General features: G+C 41.7%; 1 protein-coding gene across 1 annotated transcript in view; it reads left to right on the forward strand.

Annotated features, from left to right (window-relative positions):
• LOC147429447 (uncharacterized) overlaps positions 1–24,145 on the forward strand; it is a 94,840-nt gene extending 70,695 nt beyond the window's left edge. The window contains exons 6-7 of the mRNA XM_086495021.1: positions 23,549–23,665; positions 23,765–24,145. Of these exons, the coding sequence (XP_086351147.1) occupies positions 23,549–23,665; positions 23,765–24,145 (498 nt within the window). The remainder of the gene's footprint in view (positions 1–23,548; positions 23,666–23,764) is intronic.
• Positions 24,146–25,631: the final 1,486 nt, after the last annotated feature.

Here is a 25,631-nt window from a genome sequence, read left to right on the forward strand (position 1 = left end):
CCCAACTCTCCCTCTTTCACATCCTCCCTCCTAACCCTCCTCTTTGGAGGAAGTGCAACTCTATTCTCCACTCTTTCCATTCTACAATCTCTTACTCCATCAACCCAATAAATCATTTGTAGCACCTTAATAACTTTTAAATACATCATGATCTCTCTCATGGTTATGTTAATGATCATGAAATCATCTTCAAAAGTTTCAAGTGTCGCAATTCGTGATGGTTAGCCAGTGTCTGTCCTCCCCTTAAAAGGTGTGCGAGAAATCAAGTAAGTGTTCTATTCTCAATTTACCATTGGTTTGTTTCTCCACACTTATTCAATTGGTCTAAAGAAATTTCTCACTCCAACTCTCTTTTGCTTCATTACATATGCATGTGGCTACCTCTCATGGTGATTTTATTTGTGTCACGGCATTGCATAGATGGAGATGAGCTCTCTATGCAAAGTGTGTTAGTTTGATGTAAGTGATTCTCTTGTGTGTTTGAGAGGCAAGTCTTGTGCACATGATTTTTTGATGAGTGCTTGAGAGAGGAAGAGTTTGGATGTATTATGGGTATTCTTATGGGGAGAAGGTGAATGCTATTCCACAAATTGCATATTTCATTTTGATGCACGGCATTGGGTTGCATAATCGTTGATGGTGTTCAAGTGTCCAAAGTGTATATAGAGTAAGGGGGTTTTCAAAGTGTGTTGCTTGAGTAGGTGAGTGCAAGTGTTATTTTGATTGGTTTCCTTCTCCACTCCCAAAAGAAGGTGGTGCCCCAAGTAGTGTGCGTACCTCTTTACGAACATTTTGTGAGGGTAGGCCCATTGGTTTGGGTTTAGAGGCCCCATTTCAAAAAAGCTCGCCCTCACTAACACAGCCGGGTCACAAGCATGGGCATAAAGCCCATTGAGGAGGCGTTCTCTGTGGCTTCCTTGCCCATGAGCAGAGTCATGGATTTGCTAGAGGATGTGTCAGTTGGAGAGACATGGCCTCCCTATAGCCTAGTTGAGCTGTGAGACAGGAGGGAGAGGGCCCTTTGCCCCATGCTCACCAATCTGGCAACAACTGCACCCAAAAGCAAGTCCGGGGAATGTTGTCAAAGTTCTATCTACATAAGACATGATGATGATGAGAAGAATATTGGCAACCCAAAGGCAAGAAATGAGAAAAGAACAAAACTTGATTGTCATACATCTACCTATTGAGAGGAGAGTGTGAGTGTCACTGCCAAATTGGCCATGGGTGCTGGCCTAGCTGGTATAGCGATAAGTGTGACGACCAAAGTCATACTGGCATTGCAGTTCTTTTGAAGTAGCCCACTTTAAAACTCAGTTTCCATCCTTCTTCTGAATAGCATTGAGTGCGGTTTACAAAAGAAAAACTCGTTGCTTTCACCTTCATCATGCATTTCTTGCATGCTTGACTTGTGTAGCAGTTATAGACCAAAGAACCCCAATGTACTAGATATTTTTCCAAGGGCCACTAACTAGAAATCTTATCATAGCTAGCTTATGCGACAGACCTTAAAGACGCGTGCATAAGTGATGGAATTTGTAGAAATGCCCACCCTTCGCATCTGCTATAAACATTCTTGAGCATCCTTTTGATGGCTATGTTGGGCATATCCTTCAATTATTGCATTCCAAACCAGAAGATCATTATAAAATTTCTATTCTTTTTGTAAGGGCACCACAATCAACATACCTAGTGACTAGCAACATTGAGCATATCCTGTAATTACTGCATCCAAAACACAACATTTTGGACAAGAATCTCATCATAAATTTTTGTGCTTTTGTGAGGGCACCACACTTTGCATACATTCTAATCAATGTGATCCTGCCATATGAATTTTGTTGTTGCTTTACAAATTCTTAGCATGTATCCTATGTTCTTGACACAAATCCTTCTTTTGAACGCAGGCTTCAAGTGTAGTAATATTTCCTACAAGACCACCAAACAACATACCATGTTAAGCCTTGTGTTTCCAAACAACACATGTGTGCATACAAAATAGTGCTGCTCAATTGACCCCTTGTTTATCACAAGCTCCTTATGGGTCCCACCTCTTTAAGCTTCTTAGTCTTCATTTTATTTCTTGCAGGCAACACGCACAACACTTAATTTATCTTGAACCAGAGGAGTCTCCAACATTGTGATGAAGAGTATACAATATATTACAAAGCATAGGTAGACTCTCCGACACTTTTTCTACTTGAGTATGACACAAGTGATCATATATAACAGACATGCCACATAAAATTTTCTTAGAATAGTTTGCCTCACATCTCTTCTACACTCAAGATTTTGGTACATTCAATGATCACAAAATCACTTTGTTGTCTAAACAAGGATCCTATAGAATACATACCTCATAAAATATATAATAGGTCTCTTTTTCTCCTGTTTTATTCAAATATCAAGGGATTGTCTTCAATGATGCGATCATTTTTCCCCATGTTATAGACTAGTTACCCTGAGATGAAAAGACCATTGAGAAAGTGCATCTGTAAAAGATTTACTTGGTTAAATGATGACTAAAATGTGCCATACTATTATTTGTTTGACATTTTTTGAACATCCAATAAATGCAGCTCCTTTACTCCCCTGCAAAGGGCATTGAAAAAGAAAATCTGCAAAAGGAAAAACTTGTCACAAAAAAAGACTTGAATTTGTGAGAACATCACTTGGTTGACACTTGGAACATGTAGTACAAATGAACACAAAAAGGTGCACAAGCTGAGATGGCTTAGAAGAAGACAAGACTGCAAGAAAAGATTTTGGACAAAAAGTGCTCATACAATTATGAGGAGATTGATACAAGCATGTTCCATTTGTGGTATCTTTTGTTCCGTAACTGCTTCTCTCCCCTCTTTTTAGTACCTGCATACCAAGGATCCATGCAATTTCCAAAACAAAATGCCCACCAGCTTTTTGTTTCATCATATATGGCCCTCTTTAGGAAGTTCCTAGCCTTCACACACATATTGCTGCATGAGACCTTAAACAAGCTTCAACATCATACCTCACAACATTCCTAAAATAAATGTAATCCTCTCTTAAGAAACTTGGGAAGCAAGTGCCTGCACCAAAGTAAAATCTTCCATAGTCTGCATCTTTGTCCAAAATCCAAATGTCTATCACTTAACATCTTTAAATCTAAGCACATACATTACAAAGCAACACTCTTAATTTTCTCAAAGCCTCCAAACATTTTCCATAGACATTTTCAAGCAATCTCAGACAATACAATCCAAAGCTATTGTAAATAGAATGCATAAATATTCAAGAGAGATCAACTCTTACCTGGTAAGAAAGTTATCTTGCTCATCACATTAGTTGGCAATGCTCTAATCCCAGAGAGAGAGAGAGAGAGAGAGAGAGAGAGAGAGAGAGAGAGAGAGAGAGAGAGAGAGAGAGAGAGAGAGAGAGAGAGAGAGAGAGAGAGAGCATGTGGTAAGTGAATATGATGCACTTATAGAAAATGACACATGGACTTTATGTGATTTGAATCCTAGCAAAATGGCCATTGGTACGAAGTGGGTTTACAAGTTGAAACGCAAGCCGGATGGTGAGATTGATCGCCATAAGGCTCGACTTGTTGCAAAGGGTTATGCAGAGCAAAAAGGCATAGATTATGAAGAGACTTTTGCTCCCACTTGTCGTATGACTACTGTACATTTTCTATGTGCATTGGCAGCTCATTTTGGTTGGGATGTACATCAATCAGACATTATTACTGCTTTCTTGAATGGTGACATATTTGAGGAAGTTTATGTAACGCAGCCTCGTGGTTTTGTCATAAAAGGACAAGAGGACAAAGTGTGCAGATGTAAGAAGGCTTTGTATGGGTTGAAGCAATCTCCTCGTGCTTGGTATGAGAAAGCTGACACTCATTTGGTCAAACAAGGCTTTCGTAACAGTCCAACAAAAAGCACATTGTATGTAAAGCGTGAGGGTGATGTACTTCTCATTGTGGTTCTTTATGTTGATGATTTGCTGATCACTGGACCAAATGAGAGACATATTGCTGAATTTAAGGCTGATTTGAATGCTACTTTCAAGATGAAAGATTTGGGGCTGTTGCATCATTACTTGGGTATATAGTTTAAGTAGTGTGATGGTGGTATTGCCTTGTGTCAGAAAAGTTACATAGAGACATTACTATGTAAGTTTGGACTTGAGGATTGCAAACCTATTGCCACTCCCATGGAAACAGGTTTGAAGTTGAGTCTACATGATGCTGGCGATCCTGCTGATGTCACTCTTTACCAAACTGCTGTTGGCTGCCTCATTTATGTATGCAACACAAGGCCAGATATTCAGTTTGCAGTCTCACAGGTCATCAGATTTATGCATAGCCGAGGCTCTAAGCATTGGCAGGCTGTCAAGAGAATTTTTCGCTACCTTAGTGGCACTTTTCATCTTGGCTTGTTTTATCCCAAGGGGGGATCATTGCAGCCAGACTTACATGCTTTTTTGGACTCAGATTGGGCTGGTTGTTTTGACACGCGAGTGTCCACAAGTGGTTTTTGTTTCATGCTTGGCAGTTCATGTATATCATGGTTGAGCAAGAAGCTACCTACTGTGGCCACTTCAAGTTGTGAGGCTGAGTACAGGGCAGTCTTCACAGCTATGGTTGAGTGTGTATGGCTCAGACACCTTATGGCTGATTTGGGTGTTGGACAGGACACTGCCAACACTATCTACACTGACAGTCAGAGTGCATTGGCAGTTGCGAGGAACCTAGTTTTTCATGCTCTCACAAATCACATTGAGGTGCATTACCACTATGTCAGGGAGAGGCTCTCAACAGGAGAGATCAGTTTGGCTTATGTGCCAACAAAGGACAACCTTGCAGATCTTTTCACAAAGGCATTGTCTCGTGAGAAGCTTGAAGCTTTCCGCAAAGCTTTGGGCTTACTCCCCTTTGTGGACTGATCCTGTCCTCAGGGCATGGCACTTCCCTTTACTCATGTGCCAGCTCTCGTTCACCGCATCACTTCAGGGGGGATTTGTTACCATATACATGTGGTAGTGATGTGTGTGAACACACTAGGACCGCCGGGGCATTTTTTCTCTCTTTAGGAGGTTTTTTCCCCCGTGCATTGTATATACGCCCATCACTCTAGGGCTATCTATCTTTCCATTGCACACTAAGTAACACACTCTCTATTGTGTGCCTTGAGCTTCCTTCGTCTTCTCCAAGCTGTGTGTGTTTCTCTGCAACCCTAATTCCAACAAAACCTTAAGTTCAAACATTGATGTTTTTTTTACTGCAAAGACAAAGTGTTCAACCCACTATTTGCGCTGTGAAATATTGATTACAAACTTTAAAGTGGATATCTCAATAGAAGTTAGATTTACCTTTTCAAGCAAACAAAAAATATTATCTACAAACTGCCACACACAAGCACACTTAATTCCTAGGGCTACTTCGTTACCTCTGTAGATGGTATGTCACACACCTTTTTCAACAATTGAAACTCATTGGGACTTTGGGAGTCAGAATAGTCTGAAAGCATACGCGTAGCTTTACTACCACCCATACATATTTTATTAGGATGATCTTGTGTACTTGCAGATGCCTCCTTTGATAGCTCTATTGCACCCCTATGCAGGCCATAGAATAGATTCAAGTTCTCTGATACACTCTTCCCTTCTTTTTGTAGGCTCCATATTCCAAGCATAATTATTATGGAGCATAAGCAACTTGTCAAGAATTCATAGACGGGCATGAAGAGTGCACACATGCACATTTATCAGAGGAATCGGTAGAATAGGATCCCAATTTGGATCGTCCATGTCTCGATTAGGGGATACACTTTGGTTACAACTGAGGATACCTTGAAACCACTGTTGTAGTGCTTTACCCAATGTTTGTGTAGTGGTGACACCTTTCATAGAATTGATTGTAGATTTGCCACCATTACCCTTACCCTTACCTTTTGTAGAGTTGACTGCAGCTTTGCCACCCTTACCGTTACGCTTGCACTCAGTTCTTGATGAGACTTTACTGTGGTAACAATAAATACATGGAAAGAGGGTCATTGCACCTTGCTTGCATCCTAACATACACTTGAGAGTTTTCAAGTCTCTTGCCAAATGCCACTCCACTTGGAACGTACCCAGACGTTCATAACTTGCAAAAGATAAGACTTTGGTACGAAACTTGAGTTATGTTGTGTTGTTGACCCAGCGGTCAACACTCTTCTTGATTCCTACCATTTGCACCTGATGAAACATTAGGATCTTTTTTGGACTCTTTCACAAAAATCCTGTATGCAAAAACTGAGCTCTTCATTGATTAATCAAAAGCAGGAGGATTTACAACTGGTATAGTACAGCCAGACTCACTAGAATCTATATACATGCTCTTTTCCCTATAGGTGAAGTAGATTCTCCTTTCAGGGAACTTCATGTTGGCAGCCATGTAGTTGAACCATGGTGCCCCTAGGATAGCATCCTTATGTTGGAGAGGAGAGATGAAAAAGTCTTATTTGTCGACATAGCTTTGTACATGAAGCCTCAACTTACTAATCAAGGGAGTAACGGAGGTTTGCTATCCCTTGCAAGCAATGTCGTCCGTTACAATATCTCCCATCTCAAAAGCTTGAATGCCCAACTTGGTAGCCAACTGTGTTGATATGAAGTTGTGAGTAGAGCCAGGGTCAAACAAGATGAAGGCATCATGCTCCCTTACCTTTCCCCAAGCATATGAGAGAGGTGATCCTTTGCAATGAGCATCCTCTTTTGGAGCTTTGATGGTGGAAGCTCTAGGAGTCTCATTGCGGCATTTCTTTTGGGGCAAGAACGATAGCCATGTCCTTGCTCCCCACACTTAAAACATTTATAGTCCTTGCGAAAAGCTTCAAGCTCTTCAGGAGAGAGTTTTTTTTTACCTTTGTAAACTCCCTTCTCCTTGGATCGATTGTTGTTTTTGTTGTTGTTGAAGTTGCCTTGAAAAGAATTTGGGAATTGGTTTTCCCCTTTGCATCACTTTTGAACTTGGCATAACAATACTTTTGCAAGAGAGAGAGTTTATAGAACTTGACAACAATTGAGGATTGAATTTATGTGGATCCTATCCCCCCTCCAATAGGCATTTGTATTATAGATTCTCCCATTAAGAGAGACTTGGTACAATACAATCTTTGTGTTTCTTGTGACCTAGGTGATGCAATGAAGATGGAAATCTTCATGCATCACAAGCATAATATAAACTTTACAAAAAGCATGAACTATCCCAATCCTGAGTCCCAAAGCCTCAAACACTTTTGAAGGTGGAGAGAGCTAGCGGGTAATGAGGGTAGGGAAGAGGAAGAAGAAACATTCCATAGGAGAAACAAATAGTTCCTCACTTATCATCACTCTTCTTGCTAGCATACATAATACCATAGTAATGAAGATGGAGAAGATGGAAAGCTTAAGCATTGAAGCATGGCTCTTGGTTGGATTTGCATTCCACAGCCAAGAGTATTGGTGTAGGATCTCAACTTCCCTACTAGCTTGGAGAAGGAGATGGAGCTCTTGCACTTTGTACTTCACACAATGAGAGTGTGTGTGAGTGTGTGAGGGAGAGTATACCCCCCATGTAGGCGCCAGGCCCCCTTCTTGCTTTGGTCAACCCCCCCCCCCCCCCACCTTGTAGATCATCCTTGAAGTTCATTGGACCCTTCTAGGCCTAGCCAATCACCTGCAAGAGACATATCAAGCAACAAGGGTAGCCTTGGGACAAGTGTCCCCATTTCCATTTTGAGAGAGAGGATTTGATAACTACAAAAAAATTAATTAAATTAACTAATTTATCATTGGACCCCTTGGGAGGCCCAACAATAGGCTTTAGGCACACCATGAGGTCAACATGGGTAGGGGCTTGACATGTGTCCTTGCTTCCTCTTGAGGCTTGGGCTTTCCTTGTGTGTGCGTGTGTGTGTTCTCTCTCATCCCCCTAGCTTTAGGGCTCGCCCCCTCTTGAGTAGGGATTGGATTTGATTTTTTGAACACCTTACCCTCAAGCACCATAGTCAGCAAGCATGACAAAGCACCTCAAGCTTGGGTAGTGTTTCCACAAGCACCTCAAGCTCCCTAATCAGCAAGCACGACAAGCACCTCAAGCATCTTAGTTAGCAAGTATGTCGAGCATCTTAAGAACCATAGTCATCAAGCACAACAAGCACCTTAGTTAGCAAGCACGACAAGCACCTCAAGCTTGGGCCGGGGTTCCACCTCAAGCTCAGCCCTAGCTTACCTAAGGTCAAAGGACTTTTAACACTAACCTTTGGAGGTCTTCAATGAAGCTAACTCTAAGGTCTTTAAGCTCCATTGGCCAGCCTTACTCTTTGATAGACCATATCTCATTTGGACCCCTTTACGATTGGCCTCGTGTTGAGATAGATCTATAAGCACATGTCTATATTCTAACCCTCGTTCCCGTTTATTCTCCCACATTAAATGATCAATTTAATATGAGAAAATCATTTGGGTTGGTTAGATATTAGATTTTATGACATGAGGTGCTTGACGTGCTTTCTGACTAAGATGCTCGAGGTGCTTGTTGTGCTTGCCGGCTAAGGAGCTTGAAGTGCTTGTGGGAACACTACCCAAGCTTGATGTGCTTTTTTGTGCTTGCTAACTAAGGTGCTTGTGTCTCATAAGTCAAAGGCATCCCTATAGAGGAGGGGACAAGCCCCAAAGCTAGGGGGATGAGAGAGAACACACACACACACACACACACACACACACACACACACACACACACACACACACACACACACACACACACACACACACACAAGGTAAGCCAAGCCTCAAGAGGCAGCAAGGACATATGTCAAGCCCCTACCCATGTTACCCTCATGAAGTGCCTGAATCCTATTGGATAGGCTTAAAAGGGGTCCAATGAGCATTTAGATTAATTAATTAATTAATTATCTAAGCAATTATCAAGCCTCTCTCTCAAAAGGAAAAATAAGGACACCAAATGCTACCCCTATTGCTTGAAATGACCACCTAACTTGACAAGGGCCGATAGGGATCGAGAGAGAGAGAGAGAGAGAGAGAGAGAGAGAGAGAGAGAGAGAGAGAGAGAGAGAGAGAGAGAGAGAGAGAGAGAGAGAGAGAGAGAGAGAGAGAGAGAGAGAGAGAGACCAAGCAAGAGAAGGGCTGCTTTTTGACATTCTGATACTCATTCTCTCTCACACACACACATTCTCATTGTGTGAAGTGCAAAGTGCAAGAGATCCATCTTTTCCTCAAGAGCTCCATCTCCATCTCAAATTATTGCTCATGCCATGTTTGTGAAGGAATGGATCAAAGGCGTACGTGTGTGCATCGAAGATGGAGAAAGAAGAGAGGGATAGAGAGATCACGACATAGGGCTGTTGATGGAGCTCCCAAAGCTCACTGTTTGAGCACAATGTGAGAATGAGTGAGAGCTGCTTATTCTTTGTATGTATAAAGAAGAAGGAGATAAATATGGGCGGTCAAACACTGGCCGACGTGCATGGGCAAAGCACGATAAGGTACACCTCCTTTACCTAATATTCTTCCACTAAAGGATATGTGCCGATAAGTGGCAAGAATTCTAGCCTACAACTAGTATATACAAGAGGTGAGAGCAGACGGCTCTCAACGTATACCCATTGACTCACTCCAAACACATGAGTGCATCTGTAACCGCTCTAGTGGAAATGCAACATGCATACCACTAGGGCTAGAGCCACAATGACACTCTTGATGCAGGTATTGAGTGATGACCTACATGGCTCCACAATGCATAATGCCAGTTTCAGTCATCGCACAACTGACAACTCCCACTGCAAATGCACCAACCACATAAGCAAGAGCAGGTCTCGAGACCAAAAGGTCAGACATGAGAGACCCAAAAGCCGACGAAACGTGCACTATGTGTGCCAACCTATCCTTGTCAGCAACCTCACTGCCATATGCATCCTCATCAGGAATCACCTGACGATGCATCACCATGTCAACATTGTATGGCAAAGGCATATCTACTGAGAATGACTGCAAAATCAAAAAATCAGCACCACTGCAATCACACACAATTGTTTGAAGGATGATGTCGGCCTCAAAGGTATCAAATGTATCTTAGAACAATGCATCGGCGGTCTTTGGCTTAAGTGATGTCCCCTCAACTGATGACTGACCAAGATGCGCATCCCCAGAGATACCATTGTCTGCGTGAACATCACCACAAGACAAATGCACAACGTGCTCTCCATGCAGCACATCCGCCTGCAAAAGAGACATTCCTCGTCTCTCGCTCCAAACATGGCTACAAATACATAGAGTCTACAACGCCTTGTGTGTCAAAAATATGCAAAGGGTATACCAGGCCACTCTTAGAACCTCTGGCTATCACCAATGATCCCCTATGCATCTAAAATGACCACTCTCCAAGCAATACACAATGTCCACTACTCTGCAACAACTGATGCACTGGAATGAGACTCTGACTGAGTCCTGATACATAATGTACATCTCGTAGTGTAAGCAATACACCGCTAGGTAAAGACATGCATACATATCCAACACTCTCTATGTCATATGATGAACCATCAGCAAACTGCACACAACCAAGTCTCCCACTAGAGAAAGAGCAAAAAAAATCACGACATGACGTCACGTGAAAACCTACATGCTCGTCTAGTAGAAAATGCATAGACAATGTGCTATCCCAAGACACAAAGTAGTCTGAAGGCAAGCTAGACTCAAAAGTGACATGTCTGTCATTGGCATACTCTCTAGCATCTGTCCTCATAGTAGCACCATGCATCTACCTCTTCCACTGCCTCATACGCCTGAAGCAAATGACACCTAATATGACCATCATGGTCGTAGTGCCAAAATGTCAGTCACGATCGTGAGCGAGAACTACCTCTAACGTGAAGCGTCTCCATATCCATGCCAAAACTATGGCAAAAAATGCTTGAGAACACAAGACTCTCCCACCCAAGAGCAAACCACTGTCTCAAGCAAAGAGGGTGAGAAAATGGTCAAGCTTACTAGCCTTTGCAACAATAGGCATACTTATCTGGCAAAAATTTGGTAGAGTCTCCCTTGTAAGTGGAGCAAAAAACTCAACAGTAAGTCGCAATGAAAACAAGAACAAATGCCCAAATGGCCAATCCAGGAATGTACTCGTCTGGAATCACCTCACAAAGTCATACACAGAGCCAAACCGCTCTAGCTGGACTATCACTCAATGGCGCCACAAATGACATACATATGTGAGTGAAAAAAGTGCTACCAAAATGTGTCAATGAATGAACAATGTGCCAGAAAACCGTAGCATACACAACTTCTCACTCCTGCAAGAGTGGGTACAAGAACACCAAACTGACAAAACCTATCAAAGTGAGAGTAAATACTCAGATCACTGTCAAAGTGGGAATATATCGACCACTGTACAAGATGGCATAGTAATGCAAAATTTTATGGAAAGAAGATGGGGAAAAATGGACAGAGTTTCCTTTGCAAAATGAGCCAAAACTCGACGCAAACTGCAAGCCAAGAAATTGCAGATAATTTCCTGAGTGGGAGTCATCTCGACCACTAAACCATCAGGGAGTAAACTATGAATACACATAAACCATGGCGAGAATCTGGTAAAAATTTGAGAGAGTTTTCCCTAAAAACTGAGCAAAAACTCAAGTACAATTTCGACCTTAAACCATAAGACTACTCAATGCCAATGAGTAGAAATGCCAAAATGGATCCATATTTTCATATACAATGGCAATCCGCACTCAACGTACATCAACGGAGTTACCGTGCATAAGCAAGCGCCAAAAGAGTTGTAATCTGAAAACTTGATCAATGCAAAAATAATGCTCTCAATGGAGCTCACTAGCACTTGAAAGTGCTTGCCAAAATGCATGCACAATGGGCATCAACCATGTGTAATCACCATATGCAAACCATTCGCAAAGACCATGAATCCAAGCACAAAATCACTGCCAAAATATCCTGTGAAAACTTGTGAAAGAAGCTCCACATGTATGCTCCTAAAACCGTGTCTCTCAAGAGACCGCTTTGATGGTACGTAAACGCCTCCGTACTTTGTTGCCCAAATCTACCAAAAACCCTCAAACCACAAGCCTACACAAGCTAAAATTGCATCTTTAGCTCAACATTTATGCACCTAACTTTGAGAACCTGCTGTGCTTCCAAAAGTGCATCAAACTTACACACTATGCGAAAAGAAAAAACCTACAATTTCTGTATACAGTCAGTTTGAGCTGAATATCAACAAAATGGTGAGGAATTTACCAAAATTCTTTTTTGCAAACTTGTAGATCACGTCAAAACGGATGGGCATTGTGGGTAGAATATTCAGATCTGTCTTCTACAAGGAGAAAAACGAATATGAAAACAGTGCTGCTGCGTACACAATTTTTAGTGTAGCAGCTTCACTTACACACAATCTTCCACACTCCTTACTGAGCTTCCACAAGAGAATACATCACTTTCAATTGAGCTCACAAGCTCCCATTGCATTCTCACAAAGCTTCCAAGCTTTTTTGATCTCTCCAACACTGAAAGCGAGTAAGCTATCAGCTCGAAGCTCTCAAAGCTGTCGTGCTCTCCACGATCACCATGCGCTTTGATACCAATTGTGAAGGAATGGATTGAAGGCATGCATGTGTGCAACAAAGATGGAGAGAGAAGAGAGGGAGAAAGAGAGCACGACACAGGGATGTGGATGGAGCTCCCAAATCTCACTGTATGAGCACAATGTGAGAATGAGTGAGAGCTCCTTATTCTTTGTATGTATAAAGAATAAGGAGATAAATGTGGGCGGACGGACATTGGCCGATGAACACAAGAAAAGCACGGTGAGGTACACCGCCTTTACCTAACAATGTTAGCTAGGAAATGTGTTAAATGTTGCTCTCTCCATTCAAGCACTCTCTCTACCTACAAGAAGGAATTTCCTTAATGAAATGCACACTATGCTATTCTCTTTGTGCTACAATATACGTTAATAGGCCAATTCCATTACATGCTGCCTCTTGAGGTTTGGGATTACCTTGTGTGTGTTTCTCTCATTCCCTTAGCTTTAGGACTCCCCCCCCCCCCCCCCCCCCCTTGTAGGGATTTTGTTGACTTTTGGAACACAAGCACCTTAGTCAGCAAGCACGATAAAGCACCTCAAGCTTGGATAGTGTTCCCACAAGCACCTCAAGCATCTTAGTTAGCAAGCACCACAAGCACCTCAAAAATCATAGTCAGCAAGCACGACAAGCAGCTTAAGCATCTTAGTCAGCAAGCAAGACAAGCACCTCAAGCTTGGGCCGGGTTCCCACCTCAAGATCATCCCTAGCTTACCTAAGGTCAAAGGACTTTTAACACTAACCATTGGAGGTATTTAACAAAGCTAGCCCTAAGGTCTTTAAGCTCGATTAGCTAGCCTTGCTCTTTGATAGATCATCTCTCATTTGGACCCCTTTACCTTTGGCCCCCTGTTGAGATAGACCCATAAGCACATGTCTATATTCTAACCCTTGTCCCCATCCATTCTTCCACATTAAATGATCAATTTAATATGAGAAATTATTTAAGTTGGTTAGATATTAGATTTTATGATATTACCTCTCTCTTGAAATCATATTCGTCCTCGAATATGAGGTAGAAGAGATAAAGCCTTAGTCAGCACTCAACGTTTCCATTAGGAAAATTTTGAACTCATTTTTGGGCCTTTTAAGAGTGCCACATCATCAAAGTTGCACAAAAGAAAGCAACCCGGTAGACCCCTCTAAATATTGCTTAGAACCCCATGATATGACCTATCATTGGAAAGTTCTTGAAAAATGGATTCTAAAGAGACAAGGTCCGAAAAGTTTGGATGACTTCTATGAAAGTTATGCCATTTTTTTTCAACCAGTCAGGTTTTGTTATCGTTACGGTAATCTAAAATCACCTTTTTCTAGATCTACATGAAGGCAATGTTCGATACATGCATGCTATATATCAATAGATAGCATTTGAAGAGTAGATTCTAAATATCCAACCTCCGACAAGTTTGGATCTTATTTGCAAAAAATTTACCGATCCCCACTTTTTGAAAGCTATGCCACATCAACAATTCTTACAAGGCCCATTTTTGAGTCCAAACTTTTCCTAATGTTAGCGGGTAGAGGATCCCTTTTTACCCTATGACATCATTCTAAGATGGATGACCAATCCATTTGGTGCTTGGGAGATGTAGCTGCCGCAAGCATGTTTCCTCTTTAGTCCATTTCATTCTCTGAAGTAGAGTGAAAAATTCTACTTGGTTTTTGAGAGACTTTGTCATCACAAACATGATTCTAAGCATGCATACTACTTAAATTTGTGCACAATAAAGAGAACTAGCTTTATAAGACAAAAACATTGGTCATTTGAAAGAAATTTGTACATTTCCTTACTCTAATGTAGCATTGTAAGCATTGACAAGGTTCATACTATCCTTAAGCTATATTCCTTGCATCCATCTAGCATCTTCAAAAGGATAATTTTTGAACTTAATAAGATATCGTCAGATAATCTTACCATGTTGTAGTACCTTGTCTTCATGCCAAAGGATAGCTTCAGGTTGTAGCACCTCTTCTTGGTCTTTGATTTCAGGAGGGTCTTCAATAATTGGTTCACTTGGTGGCTCTCCTTTGTAGGGCTTAAGTAGGCTCACATGGCAAGCATTGTGTATGAGCCAATGGTTGGGAAACTTGAGTTAATAAGCCATCTCATTGATTGGTTTCAAGATTTAAAAAGGCCCATAGTGTTTTTTTGCTAGTTTAGCATAATACTTTTGATGGCCCGTAGGATTTTTGCCCGTCGTTTGCCTCAATCGACGAGCTTTGGGAAACTTAAGTAAGACCCAATCATTTTCTTTGAATGTTAAGGCCCTTCTATGCTTGTCAGCAGTAGATTTTTGCCTTTGTTGAGAGATGGATATAGCCTCCTTAATCTTTTGAAAAGATTGTTGTAGCTCATGGCTATACTCTTTGGCAGCGAAGATCTTCCCATGTAGCTAGGGACTTTTAGGTCTTTCCTCAATGATTACAAAAGGTGCTTTTCTCGTAGAAGTACATATAGTATTATTGTACACATACTCTACAAGTGGGAAGTAATTTTTCCATTGTGAGCATTGATCTACTTTTGTAACTAAGTCTTTAGTAGATCGAGTATCGTAAGATTGGCTATTTCACTTTGCGGGTGATAGGAGAAATTCAATTTGCACCTAGAGTTTCAAAGAGACCTTTCCAAAAATTAATGGTCATTCTAGGATGTCTATCTGACATGATGGATGCTGGCAATCCATGGTTTTGAAAATTTGAGTTATGAACAGAGTTGTCATTTGGTGTGCCTTAAAAGTCTTTTTGACAGGAATAAAGTGTGCTTGCTTGCTAAACCAGTCAACTATTGTCCATATTTCTGTATTACCATGGATAGACTTGGGTAATTCAAAGATAAAATCCATGGATATACTCTCCCATGGTGAATTAGGGATTGGCAATGGCTGGAGTAATCCAGGTTAGTTCCCTCTATCATACTTAGTCTTTTGGAATACTACACATTTTGAAACATACTCTTGTATGTCCACTTTCATGGTAGGCCAATATAAGTACGTCTCTACTCCTCAGAGAGTAGGTTGAATGCCTCTATGCCCCGCATAGGGAGGAGCATGGGATTAATACATGATGTTCTCACGAAGGGAGTGGATAACCCATAGCCTATTACCATGGAGAAGATAACCATCGGGTTCCTCTGTCTTCCCCAAAGCAAGGGCTGAAATTACATCTTTAAAGTCAAGGTCAGTAGCATAGTCATCTATCATAGAAGATAGATCATTGTGAGTTTCTATAGACACCACATTAACTTTTGGTCATCGTGAAAGTGCATCGGCTACTTGATTGTGCTTACCAGCAATGTGAGCAATATGAAAATAAAATTGCAAAAGAAAATTTACCCACCTCATTTGTTTGTCAGAAGGCTTTGTTTGCGTCATGAAGTACTTGAGATTTTGATGGTTTATTCATAAAATGAATGGATTCCCCAATAGATAGTGCTTCCATGTGTCTAGGGCATGTAGAACATCTACAAGATCTTTCTCATAAGTGCCTAAGACCTGTTCATCCGTATTGAGCCTTCGGATCTCATATGCTATGGCATGTCCTTCTTGAAGCAGGACTGCTCCAAGGCAATCACCACAAGCATCACATTGGACCTCAAACGGATTTGAGATACTCCGAAAGCATGAGAATTGGTTGGGATCTAAGCTTCTCTTTGAGCTTGTCAAAAGCATTTTGCTCCTTAGCAGTCCATGAATACTTAATGTTCTTCTTTGGTAAGTCATGTAATGGTCTTGCTATTTGAGAGAATGTTTCTATGAAGTGTCTATAGTATGCCCACATACCAATAAAGCTTCTCAGCTCATGTAGGTTCTTTGGATTAGGTCATGCTTTTATTACCTCCAACTTTGATGGATCCATATGAATACCATCTTGAGAGATAATATGACCTAAGTATTGAATCTTTTGAAGGAAAATTCACTTTTCTTTTGATTGAGAAAAAGCTTGTTTCCCTGAATGCTTGAAAAACCAGTTGGAGATGTTGCAGTGTTCCTCCAAGGACTTGGAGTAGATCATGATATCATCAAAGAACACTCCAGTGAATTTGCGGTAGTGTCTAAAGATTTTCTCCATTAGACGATTGAACGTGGCTGGTGCATAAGTCATGCCAAAAGGCATGACTAAATATTCATAAAGGTCAAATGTTGTACAAAACATGGTCTTTAGGATTTCTTCATCCACTATCCTTATTTGATGATAGCCACTTTTAAGGTCAATCCTATTGAAGTAGGTAGAGCCTTGTAGCTTATCAAACAAATCTTCTACCCTAGGCATGAGAAATCTATTTTTGATAGTGATATGGTTTAATGTGATAGTCCACACACATGCGGTATGTACCATCTTTCTTTTGCACTAAAAGGACTGGAGAACAAAAGGGAGAGGAGCTAGGCCTCACCATCTTGCTGTCTACCAATTCTTGTACTTGCCTCATGATCTCCTCTTGTTGATCTTGGGAAACTTGATAAGGAGGCTTGTTAGGCAGTGAGCTTCCTGGTAGGAGCTCAATTCGATGGTCATCATTCCCTCATTTTGCAGGTAAGTCCATAGGGATATCATTGATGAACACATCGTGGAATCCTTTTAGAAAATTAGACAAGTTTACCTATTCTTGATTCCTACCATTTACATTTGATGAAACATTAGGATCTTTTAGGGACTCTTTGACAAAAATCATGTACGCAGAAACTGAGCTTTTCATTGATTTATAAAAAACAGACGGATTTACTGTTGGATCGAGTGCAGGAGCGGGAAGAGAGAGTGCTAGAGAGAAGAGAGTACGCAGACACAGGTGAGGGTGAGCCTTTCCCTCCTACACAACACACACCACATTGAGATAATGTGTATGGCTCGTAATAAATTATTTATAATGTTGGATAAAGAAATTATAAGTGAGTTAGTGACAATCGATCGAACATAGGCCAACAAACCCAACAATCTCCCACTTGATGGCCAATGTGGGAGGCCAAAAGAAAGAATGAATGAGGAAGACTACATCTCATCCAATGCCCATCAAATCACAACAATGCTGAAACAGATGGTTGGAGAGACTTTTTGTGAGTGCATCCGCTATGTTCTCTGATGTATGAATCCTCACCAAGTTAAGCATTTTGTTTGCCAAGAAATCCCGAGTGAAGTGATACCAGATATCAATGTATTTTGTTCTTGAATGAAACACCAAATTCTTGGCCAAAGTAATAGCACTCTAACTATTACAGTAAAGAACTGGCAATTTGTGCTCCTATCCAAGATCTTCACGACTAGGTGAGCAAGCCATATAGCTTCCTTGCATCCTTCACTCAACGCAACATACTCAGCCTTTGTAGTGGAAATTGATGTACAATCTTGAAGAACAGATCTCCAAGAGATAGCAAAACCAACAACTGTGAAGATCCAACCTGTCGTTGAAATACATGTATCAACATAGCCTGCATAATCAGTGTCTACACATCCCTTGATGGATAGATCTCCACGACCATAGCATAAATGTCTATCCATTGTGCCACTCAAGTATCTGAGAATTGACTTGACAACATCCCAATGCTTTTTACCAGGGTTAGATATAAATCTACTCTCATTGCATGTGCAATGTCAGGTCTTGTAGCCATCATGGCATACATGAGACTACCACAAGCTGAAGCATAAGGAACCTTAGCCATTGTAGCTTTTTTCTCAGCAGATTTGGGACAATCGTTCTTGCTAAGTTTCAAATATGCAGGCAATGGGGTACTCAATGCCTTCCCCTTCTGTAGGTTGAAATGCTCAAGAACTTTTTGCACATAATGCTTCTGAGATAAGTATAACAATCTCTTCTTAATATCTCAAGTAAGGTGGCAATGGGGTACTCAATGCCTTCCTCTTCTGTAGGTTGAAATGCTGAAGAACTTTTTGCACATAGTCCTTCTGAGATAAGTATAACAATCTCTTCTTAATATCTCAAGTAAGGTGCATACCCAAAATGTGATTTTCATTTCCCAAATATTTCATGTCAAACTGACTCTACAGCTTCATTTTGAGGTCAGCAATGTCCTTCTTTGAATGACCTGCAATGAGCATGCCATCCACATAAAGAATAAGCATAATTAGCTTTCCATTGGGTTGTATTTTCACATAAAGACATGAATACTTAGTACTGCACTTATAGCCTTGGGAACGCATAAATGCATCAAACTTTTAATACCATTGTCTAGATGATTGCTTCAAGCCATAGAGACTTTTCAGAAGCTTACAAGCTAAATGTTCCTTGACCTTTAGCACAAACCCTTCAGGTTGCTGCATATAAATCTCCTCTAGAGATATCCATGTAAGAAAGCTGTAATGACATCCATTTGTTCAAGCTCCAAACCTTTAGTGACAACCAAACCAAGCAATAGTCTCAGTGTCGATATCTTGACCACTGGAGAAAAGATTTCTTGAAAATCTATACCATATTCTTGCTTGAAGCCTTTGGCCACTAAACGAGCTTTGTAGTTCTCAACACTGGATGCAATATTCTTGTTGTAAACCCATTTACAAGTTAGTGCTTTCCTACCTTTTGACAATGGAACCAATTCCCAAGTTTTGTTTTTCTGAATACTAGACAACTCACTTTTCATCGCAAGCTCCCACTGAGTCTTATCCTTAGCTAGCATGGCCTCTTTGTAACAAGACGGCTCACCACCACTATCTGTAAGCAATACAAAATCCAAGCTAGGAACAGAACGGTATGGTAGATTTGAGGCTCTCTGAGACCTTCTCAATTGACTAGTACTAGCCTACTCAGTTTCTCTAGTGATAAGAGCACTCACTTGCAACATAATTGGCTCATGAGATGTCTACAAAGGAGGTGATACATCGAAAAATGTCACTTTCCGGAATTCTACCTCTTTCTCTGGCTGTTTATGCATCTTAGTCTCATTGAAGACTACATCACTGCTACGGATAACTGATCAACTCCGAGGATCCCATAAACGAGGGCCAAACTGACCATCTCGTCCATAGCCTATAAAGATGCATTTCCTAGATTTGGGATCAAGCTTACCACGAAGCTCTTTAGGCACATGTACATAAGCCTCACATCCAAACATCCTGAGCTTGTCATAAGACAATTTATGTCTTGACCATAATTCCTCTGGCACACTAAACTATGAAGAAGCATATGGCAATCTGTTGATCAAGTAAACCACCGTATAAAGTGGTTCAACCCAAAAACCTTGGGTCAAATTAGCTTGTGAAAGCATAAACATAATCCTCTCTTGGATGATCCTATTCATCCTCTCAGCAACACCAATCTATGCAGCGGTGTAGGGAGCTCTGAACTCACGCTTAATTCCCCTTCCTGAACAAAAATTTGCAAACTCCTTGGAAATGTACTCTCCACCATTATCTAAGCGTAAAGCTTTTAACTTTTGGTCAAACTGAGTCTCTACACTAGATAAGGATTTCTTGAAACAAGAAAATGTCTCATCTTTGGACCATAGCATAAGCTCAAACTTTACATGTTGCATAGTCTATAAATGTGACAAAATAAGATGCTCCACCAAGAGATCTAGTGGGCATAGGGCCACGCACATCACTATGCACGAGCTCTAAAGGTTTACGCTCTTTCTCAAATGAACCATTACAAGAAGCACGTGTTTGCTTCCCATATTGACAATGCTCACATATCAAAAATTTAGAAAATGAAAAAAAAGGCAAGTAACCTGAACAAGAAAATTCTTCATTCCTTTCTTGGACATATGTACTAATCGGCTATGCCACAATGCAACGGTTGGCAATTCGGTTACAGATAGAACACTATTTTTGGTTCTCACATAAAGAGGATAAAGGGAGCCCACTTTCAAACCTGTGCAACCATCAAGTTTCCCTTTGCAATACGCCAAGACTGCTGAAAGAAAGTGACTTTGTAACCCAAAACATACGCCATTTTCCATAACCATAGCAATGTCACCGACACCCATGATGCCACATGCATAGCTGTCTCCAAGTGTGACAGATTCAATAGTCTCATCATAGGTGGTAAACCACTCTCTATGCGGAGTAACATGCAAAGAAGCACTCGAATAAGGTATCCAGGTGTGTGACACCTCATCGTTGACAACAATTCAGCTGTTAATGAACTCTACAATGATATAGATTCATGTGCATCAAAGAAAACATCATCAATCTCTGTCAGCATATTGATATCTTGTGCATCACAGTCATTTGAAACCACATTGATTTCTTCAATTTTCATTGAGCTCTTTGACTTCTTCTCTTTACCATCATTATCTTTACTTTTTCCTTTTCCCTTATCACGCTTCCAAGCATGAAAATCTTTTTTCATGTGACCATATTTCTCACAATAATGGAGTTGAATATTTTTATAACGTCCATGAGACTTTGACCTATCACAAGATGAGACCCTCTTGCCATCTTTACTTGCATCACGCTGGTGCAACCAAAGTTGGTCGACCGTAGAAGATGGCATGAGTAGGTATGTGCAGGTTAGTAGAAGCATGGAAAAGGTCCAGAGTAGCTACAAAGTTCCTGGGTAGACATGTAGTAGCGGAGATGTATGGCTGATGTGGTTTATAGGCCAAGAAGGGCTCCAAAAGGGGCTAATTTGGGAAGCAGATGAAAGAGGTTCAAGGTGCGGTCTCTTTGCCTAGAAATGTAGAGCTTGAAGTGCTGAAGGAGAAAGTCTAGATGGATCATCAAATAGAGCTACGAAGCCCAAGATATTTCAGTTTGAATGTGCAGTGCATTGTAGACCTGAGCCGGACAGGGCAGTTGGGGACAGGTGGCCTAAGTGGATGTCATTGTATAGACACATAATGCTTGAATTATGGTGCAGGCCCGTCTCTTTGGATTGTAGATCAAACCTATAGATTGCTGGTTATGGTCATTTGAAGTTTTGCCAAGGGCCAGGTTGATGCTCACTTGACTGCATTGGGAATCAAGTCATCGAGCTTCATTTTGAATTCGACCAGGTTTTGGAAGGTAGAACACTTCATATGGAGATGGCAGGAATTTTACTTGTCTAACAAATCCCGAAGTGGAAAGTTATAGCAGTTGAAAGTCGGGGTGCAGTTGCTCAAGTTTGGCTACAACTAGTTTTCTCATGTTTTTGCGGCCTCAGCTCAAGGTCATCCCAAATTCCAGATAAGGTGGGGGTTATGCGGCTTGAAGCCGAGGCAAGGAATTTTAGTCGGCCTTGATGGCTTGGCAATAGGAGCATTGTGCGGCACTTGGCAAGCAGGGCAAAAGGTTGGAAGGTTTGGTATAATTTTTGAATTTTTGTGAGGCTTGGGGGGTGGCCACCCAAGACATGGCGGGCTATTTCCCCCACATTGGGGGATGCATGCAAAAAATGAGGCCTACATAGGCCAGAGCATAAGCCCTTTTATACTACACAAAGGGGGAGAGAGGGGAGCTCCCTCACCACGTGGGCTATAGCGACAATGTGTTGTCTTTGTTGGCAGTGCTCGTGGCTTTGCAGGGGTGCGTGGCTCTGGGTTTTGGTTGCAGATGGCACGAACTGAATTTGGTCTATGGTGGCTGGTGACTCTATGGTGGTCTGACGGACTTGTCAGATGATGTGGCACAATGCCCAATTGGGGCCGGTTCCCACGCCCAAAAAGGGCAAGTTTTTTTGAGGTAAGCCCCCCCCCCCCCCCCCCCCCCACTAGCGATATCGCTAGTGCTAGGCGTGACGGTTTATAGTTGTGAGAGAGGGAGAGAACCCAGAGTGGGCAGCCAAGTCAGGCGGACAAAAAAAAATGAGTGGTGTCCACCATGCAACATAATACCAAAACGGGGTTCCAGACGTGTGGAAACCATGAGAAATACCAAAAGGAGCTCAAGTTGAAGTGCACGAGCTAGGGAGCTCCCTTTTTTTTCTTTTTTTGGGCTCAGCCACTCTTATAAAAAGAGATGTACATGATTTTGAAAGGGCTTTTTCCATTGTCTTCTGCCATTGTGCTTTTTGGGGGGCCATTGGGGCTTTTGGCCAGTTGAAGTTTTTTGTCAAGGAGGCCATTGGAGCCATGATATGATGTCGAGGGTCGTGCCGATAGGGAAGTGATTGTAAATGGCTATGTATATGCAAGGAAAGCCATCATTGCTGTCACTTGGCATTGTTTCCCCCTTCCCCCTTATCTTCTCTGCTTGTGTGCGTGTATTTTTGGGCGTGTGTCGGCATATGTGCCCTCTCAAAGTTTGTCGTGCAAAGAGAGATAGAGAGAGACTGTGTGCATGTGGAACGCTGTGATTTGGGCATAGTGGAATGATTGGGTCTGTTTGATGCGTTGCAGAACGTGTGTGCATATGGTTGTGTGCAGGCTGCGGTTTGCTTGCGGATGGTGTTGAGTTTTGTATGTGAACTCTCGTGGATTGGGGTGTTGTGTATACCCTGGGCTATAGTGAGGCATTGTGTTGTGTGTAGGGTGTGTTCCCCTTCCCCCTATCCATCTTCTGGTGCCCCTACTAAGGATCTGTCCTTGAGGCTTTCATTTGAGGTTGAAAGCAGTGTTTGGTAGCCGACAAAGCGGTTGGTGGATGGTCAAAGTGTTCAGTGGTAGAGTTTAAAACTGGTAGAGATGGTGGAGCCAAGTTAGACCCCATGTTTATGGGCATTGAGGATCCCAAGGATTGGTTAGCATATTTGGAGCCATGGCCACTGCTGATGCATATGTTGATGGATGTAGAAAAGCTGTAGACGGTGCCGTTGTTAATGCGCGTGCGGGCCAAGATTTTGGTTTGATGGTTTAAAGAGCATTGATCGAGGATCATGGCTGGAGCTGCAAAGTCAGTTTCTAGAACGGTTTTGAGAGGTGATTACTCCAGAGGAAGCTAGTGCAAAGCTGAAGGCGGTATGCCAGGATGTGAGTAAGGATTTTTCCATTTTTCTTGAGCAGTTTGCAGCCTGTTGGAAGTAGTTAGAAATTGCTACCACTGTAAAATGCAATCAGTATTTGAAGTTGTCAAAGTTGCTAGAGTGCTTGCATCCAAGGATTAGAGAAAAGGTGGAAGACGATGCTGATACATATGAAGACATGGTCTATATGGCCAAAATGAAGAGCCAAAAGGTAAATTGAAAGCTGGACTTGGGCGTGTTGAAGCCGACAGTTTATGTGCCTATTGTGGTGGTAGCGGAGTGTTGTTTGGTCCGTTCCAGTTGTTCAAAGTGTAGAGCCTATGGAGGTAAGGCCTATGGTTGGTTATGCTCCTTGGGATTTCCGGTCTGTGATGTGCATGTGCTGAGGGTGGACGAGCTTGTCAACGAGGACAAGCCCCATGTTGAAGAGAACATGGATACAAAAGCGATAGTTGATGTTGAGGTTCTAGAGCAGATTAAGGAGGTAAAGCCTGTTCTTGTGGAAAGTTTGCATGAAAAGGTAGTAGAGTGCAATCATGTTGCAGATACCAAGGGTTCCAAAGCAGATAGAGAAAGTGAGCAAATCCATGAATATGATCAAGCATTTGTGGAGCAGCAAGCAGATGAAGATGCAAATGTGGAGTTGGTATATGATGCCAGTGATGATGGAGATGCAAGCTCAAGTTGCTAGGAGACAAGTGAAGAGGATAGAGCGGATGAATCCACATCCTAGGGCAAGGAGATGGAGTTTGACGAGCCTGAGGTGGTAAAGGTAAAGCTGCCTTGTTATGTGTTTGATGCCCGGGGGATTCACCATGCAAAACTTATCGCACCACGTAAGTGCAGGGAAGGGGTTTTTTTTTACCAGTTACATAAGCGTATAAGTTAGGGGTAGGCCCCCAATAATTTATCTCCCAAGCTAAAAAATAAGGGAGGGAGGTATTATATTTAGGGCGGGGGGGAGGGGGGGATCTGACCCAAGTTGATTACTTGTAATGATTGGTCACCAATGTCCACTAGAACTCATATGAATTTAGGGAAGAAAAATTATCAGGTCACATAACAAATTTTGCATCAAGCTGGTCATAGATAAGGGTTGATTTGGAGCAAGTTAAGGGTTGATTTACGCCAGCCCAAAGATGGTGGAGATTCCGATGTAGCAAACATGTCCAGTGATAATCAAGGAGAATCCCAGGTGGTGGCTTTGCTTTTGTTGAAGGTATGTGAGCTATGGTTGATGAATATGGTGGTAAATACAGATATCTTGTAACATTTAATGGTCTAGTAACTTGTGTGTAGCGGAAAATAGCATGAACATAGTGAGCATTTCATTAGAATAGATTCCTAATGAGAATAACAAAAGTGCTTGGGTGGAGAGAGGAACAAAAAGTATAACACCTATTTAGATAGCATGAACAATACTTCAAAAGAGAGATAAATTAAGCAATTGACAACAACTGAGGACCGGATTTTTCATGGAGCCAGTCCCCCCTCCAAAAGGCTTTGTATTATGGTTTCTCCCATCAAGAGAGACATTTTACAATACAATTCTTTGTGTTCCTTCAATACTAGCTAGTGCAATGAAGATGGAAACTTCATGCACTAAGAAAAACACTTATCAAACACAACATCAATTCCCTCACGGTCTCAGACCCAAGACCTCACACACCTTCAAAGATGGTGAGAGCTAGCGGGGTATGAGAGTAGATTGAGAGGAAGAAGGAGTATTCTTACGAGAAAGATGTACATCTCCTCACATAATCACTCATATTAGCAAAGATTAGCTTAGTAGTTAGCATGATAGAGGAGATGAACATGCATTGAAGCTTGGATCTTGGTTGGATTTGCATCACAAAGCCAAGAGTTGTTGGTGTAGGCCTCCCTTCTCACAAGCTTGGAGTAGGTGGCAAGCTTTCCATTAAAGCTTGAGAAGGAGAGAGAGTCTTCTTTGCTTCACACATGAGATTGTGTGAGTGTGTGTGTGATAATGCCTTGCAAAATTCATCCCCCTCTCTCTCTTGGTCGACCCCTCTTGCTATTTGCCCCTCCTCACACCTCATTGGACCTCCCCAGGCCTAGCTAGTGGAAATTAAGCAGCATAAGTGATAGTCTTCTGACATGTGTCCCCCTTTCCCCTTTTGTGAGAGCTTTAGGTAATTACTTAATTCAACTAAACT

This window comes from Adiantum capillus-veneris, chromosome 22 (assembly GCF_014529385.1).
Source record: "Adiantum capillus-veneris isolate H3 chromosome 22, ASM1452938v2, whole genome shotgun sequence".
Lineage (NCBI taxonomy): Eukaryota > Viridiplantae > Streptophyta > Polypodiopsida > Polypodiales > Pteridaceae > Adiantum > Adiantum capillus-veneris.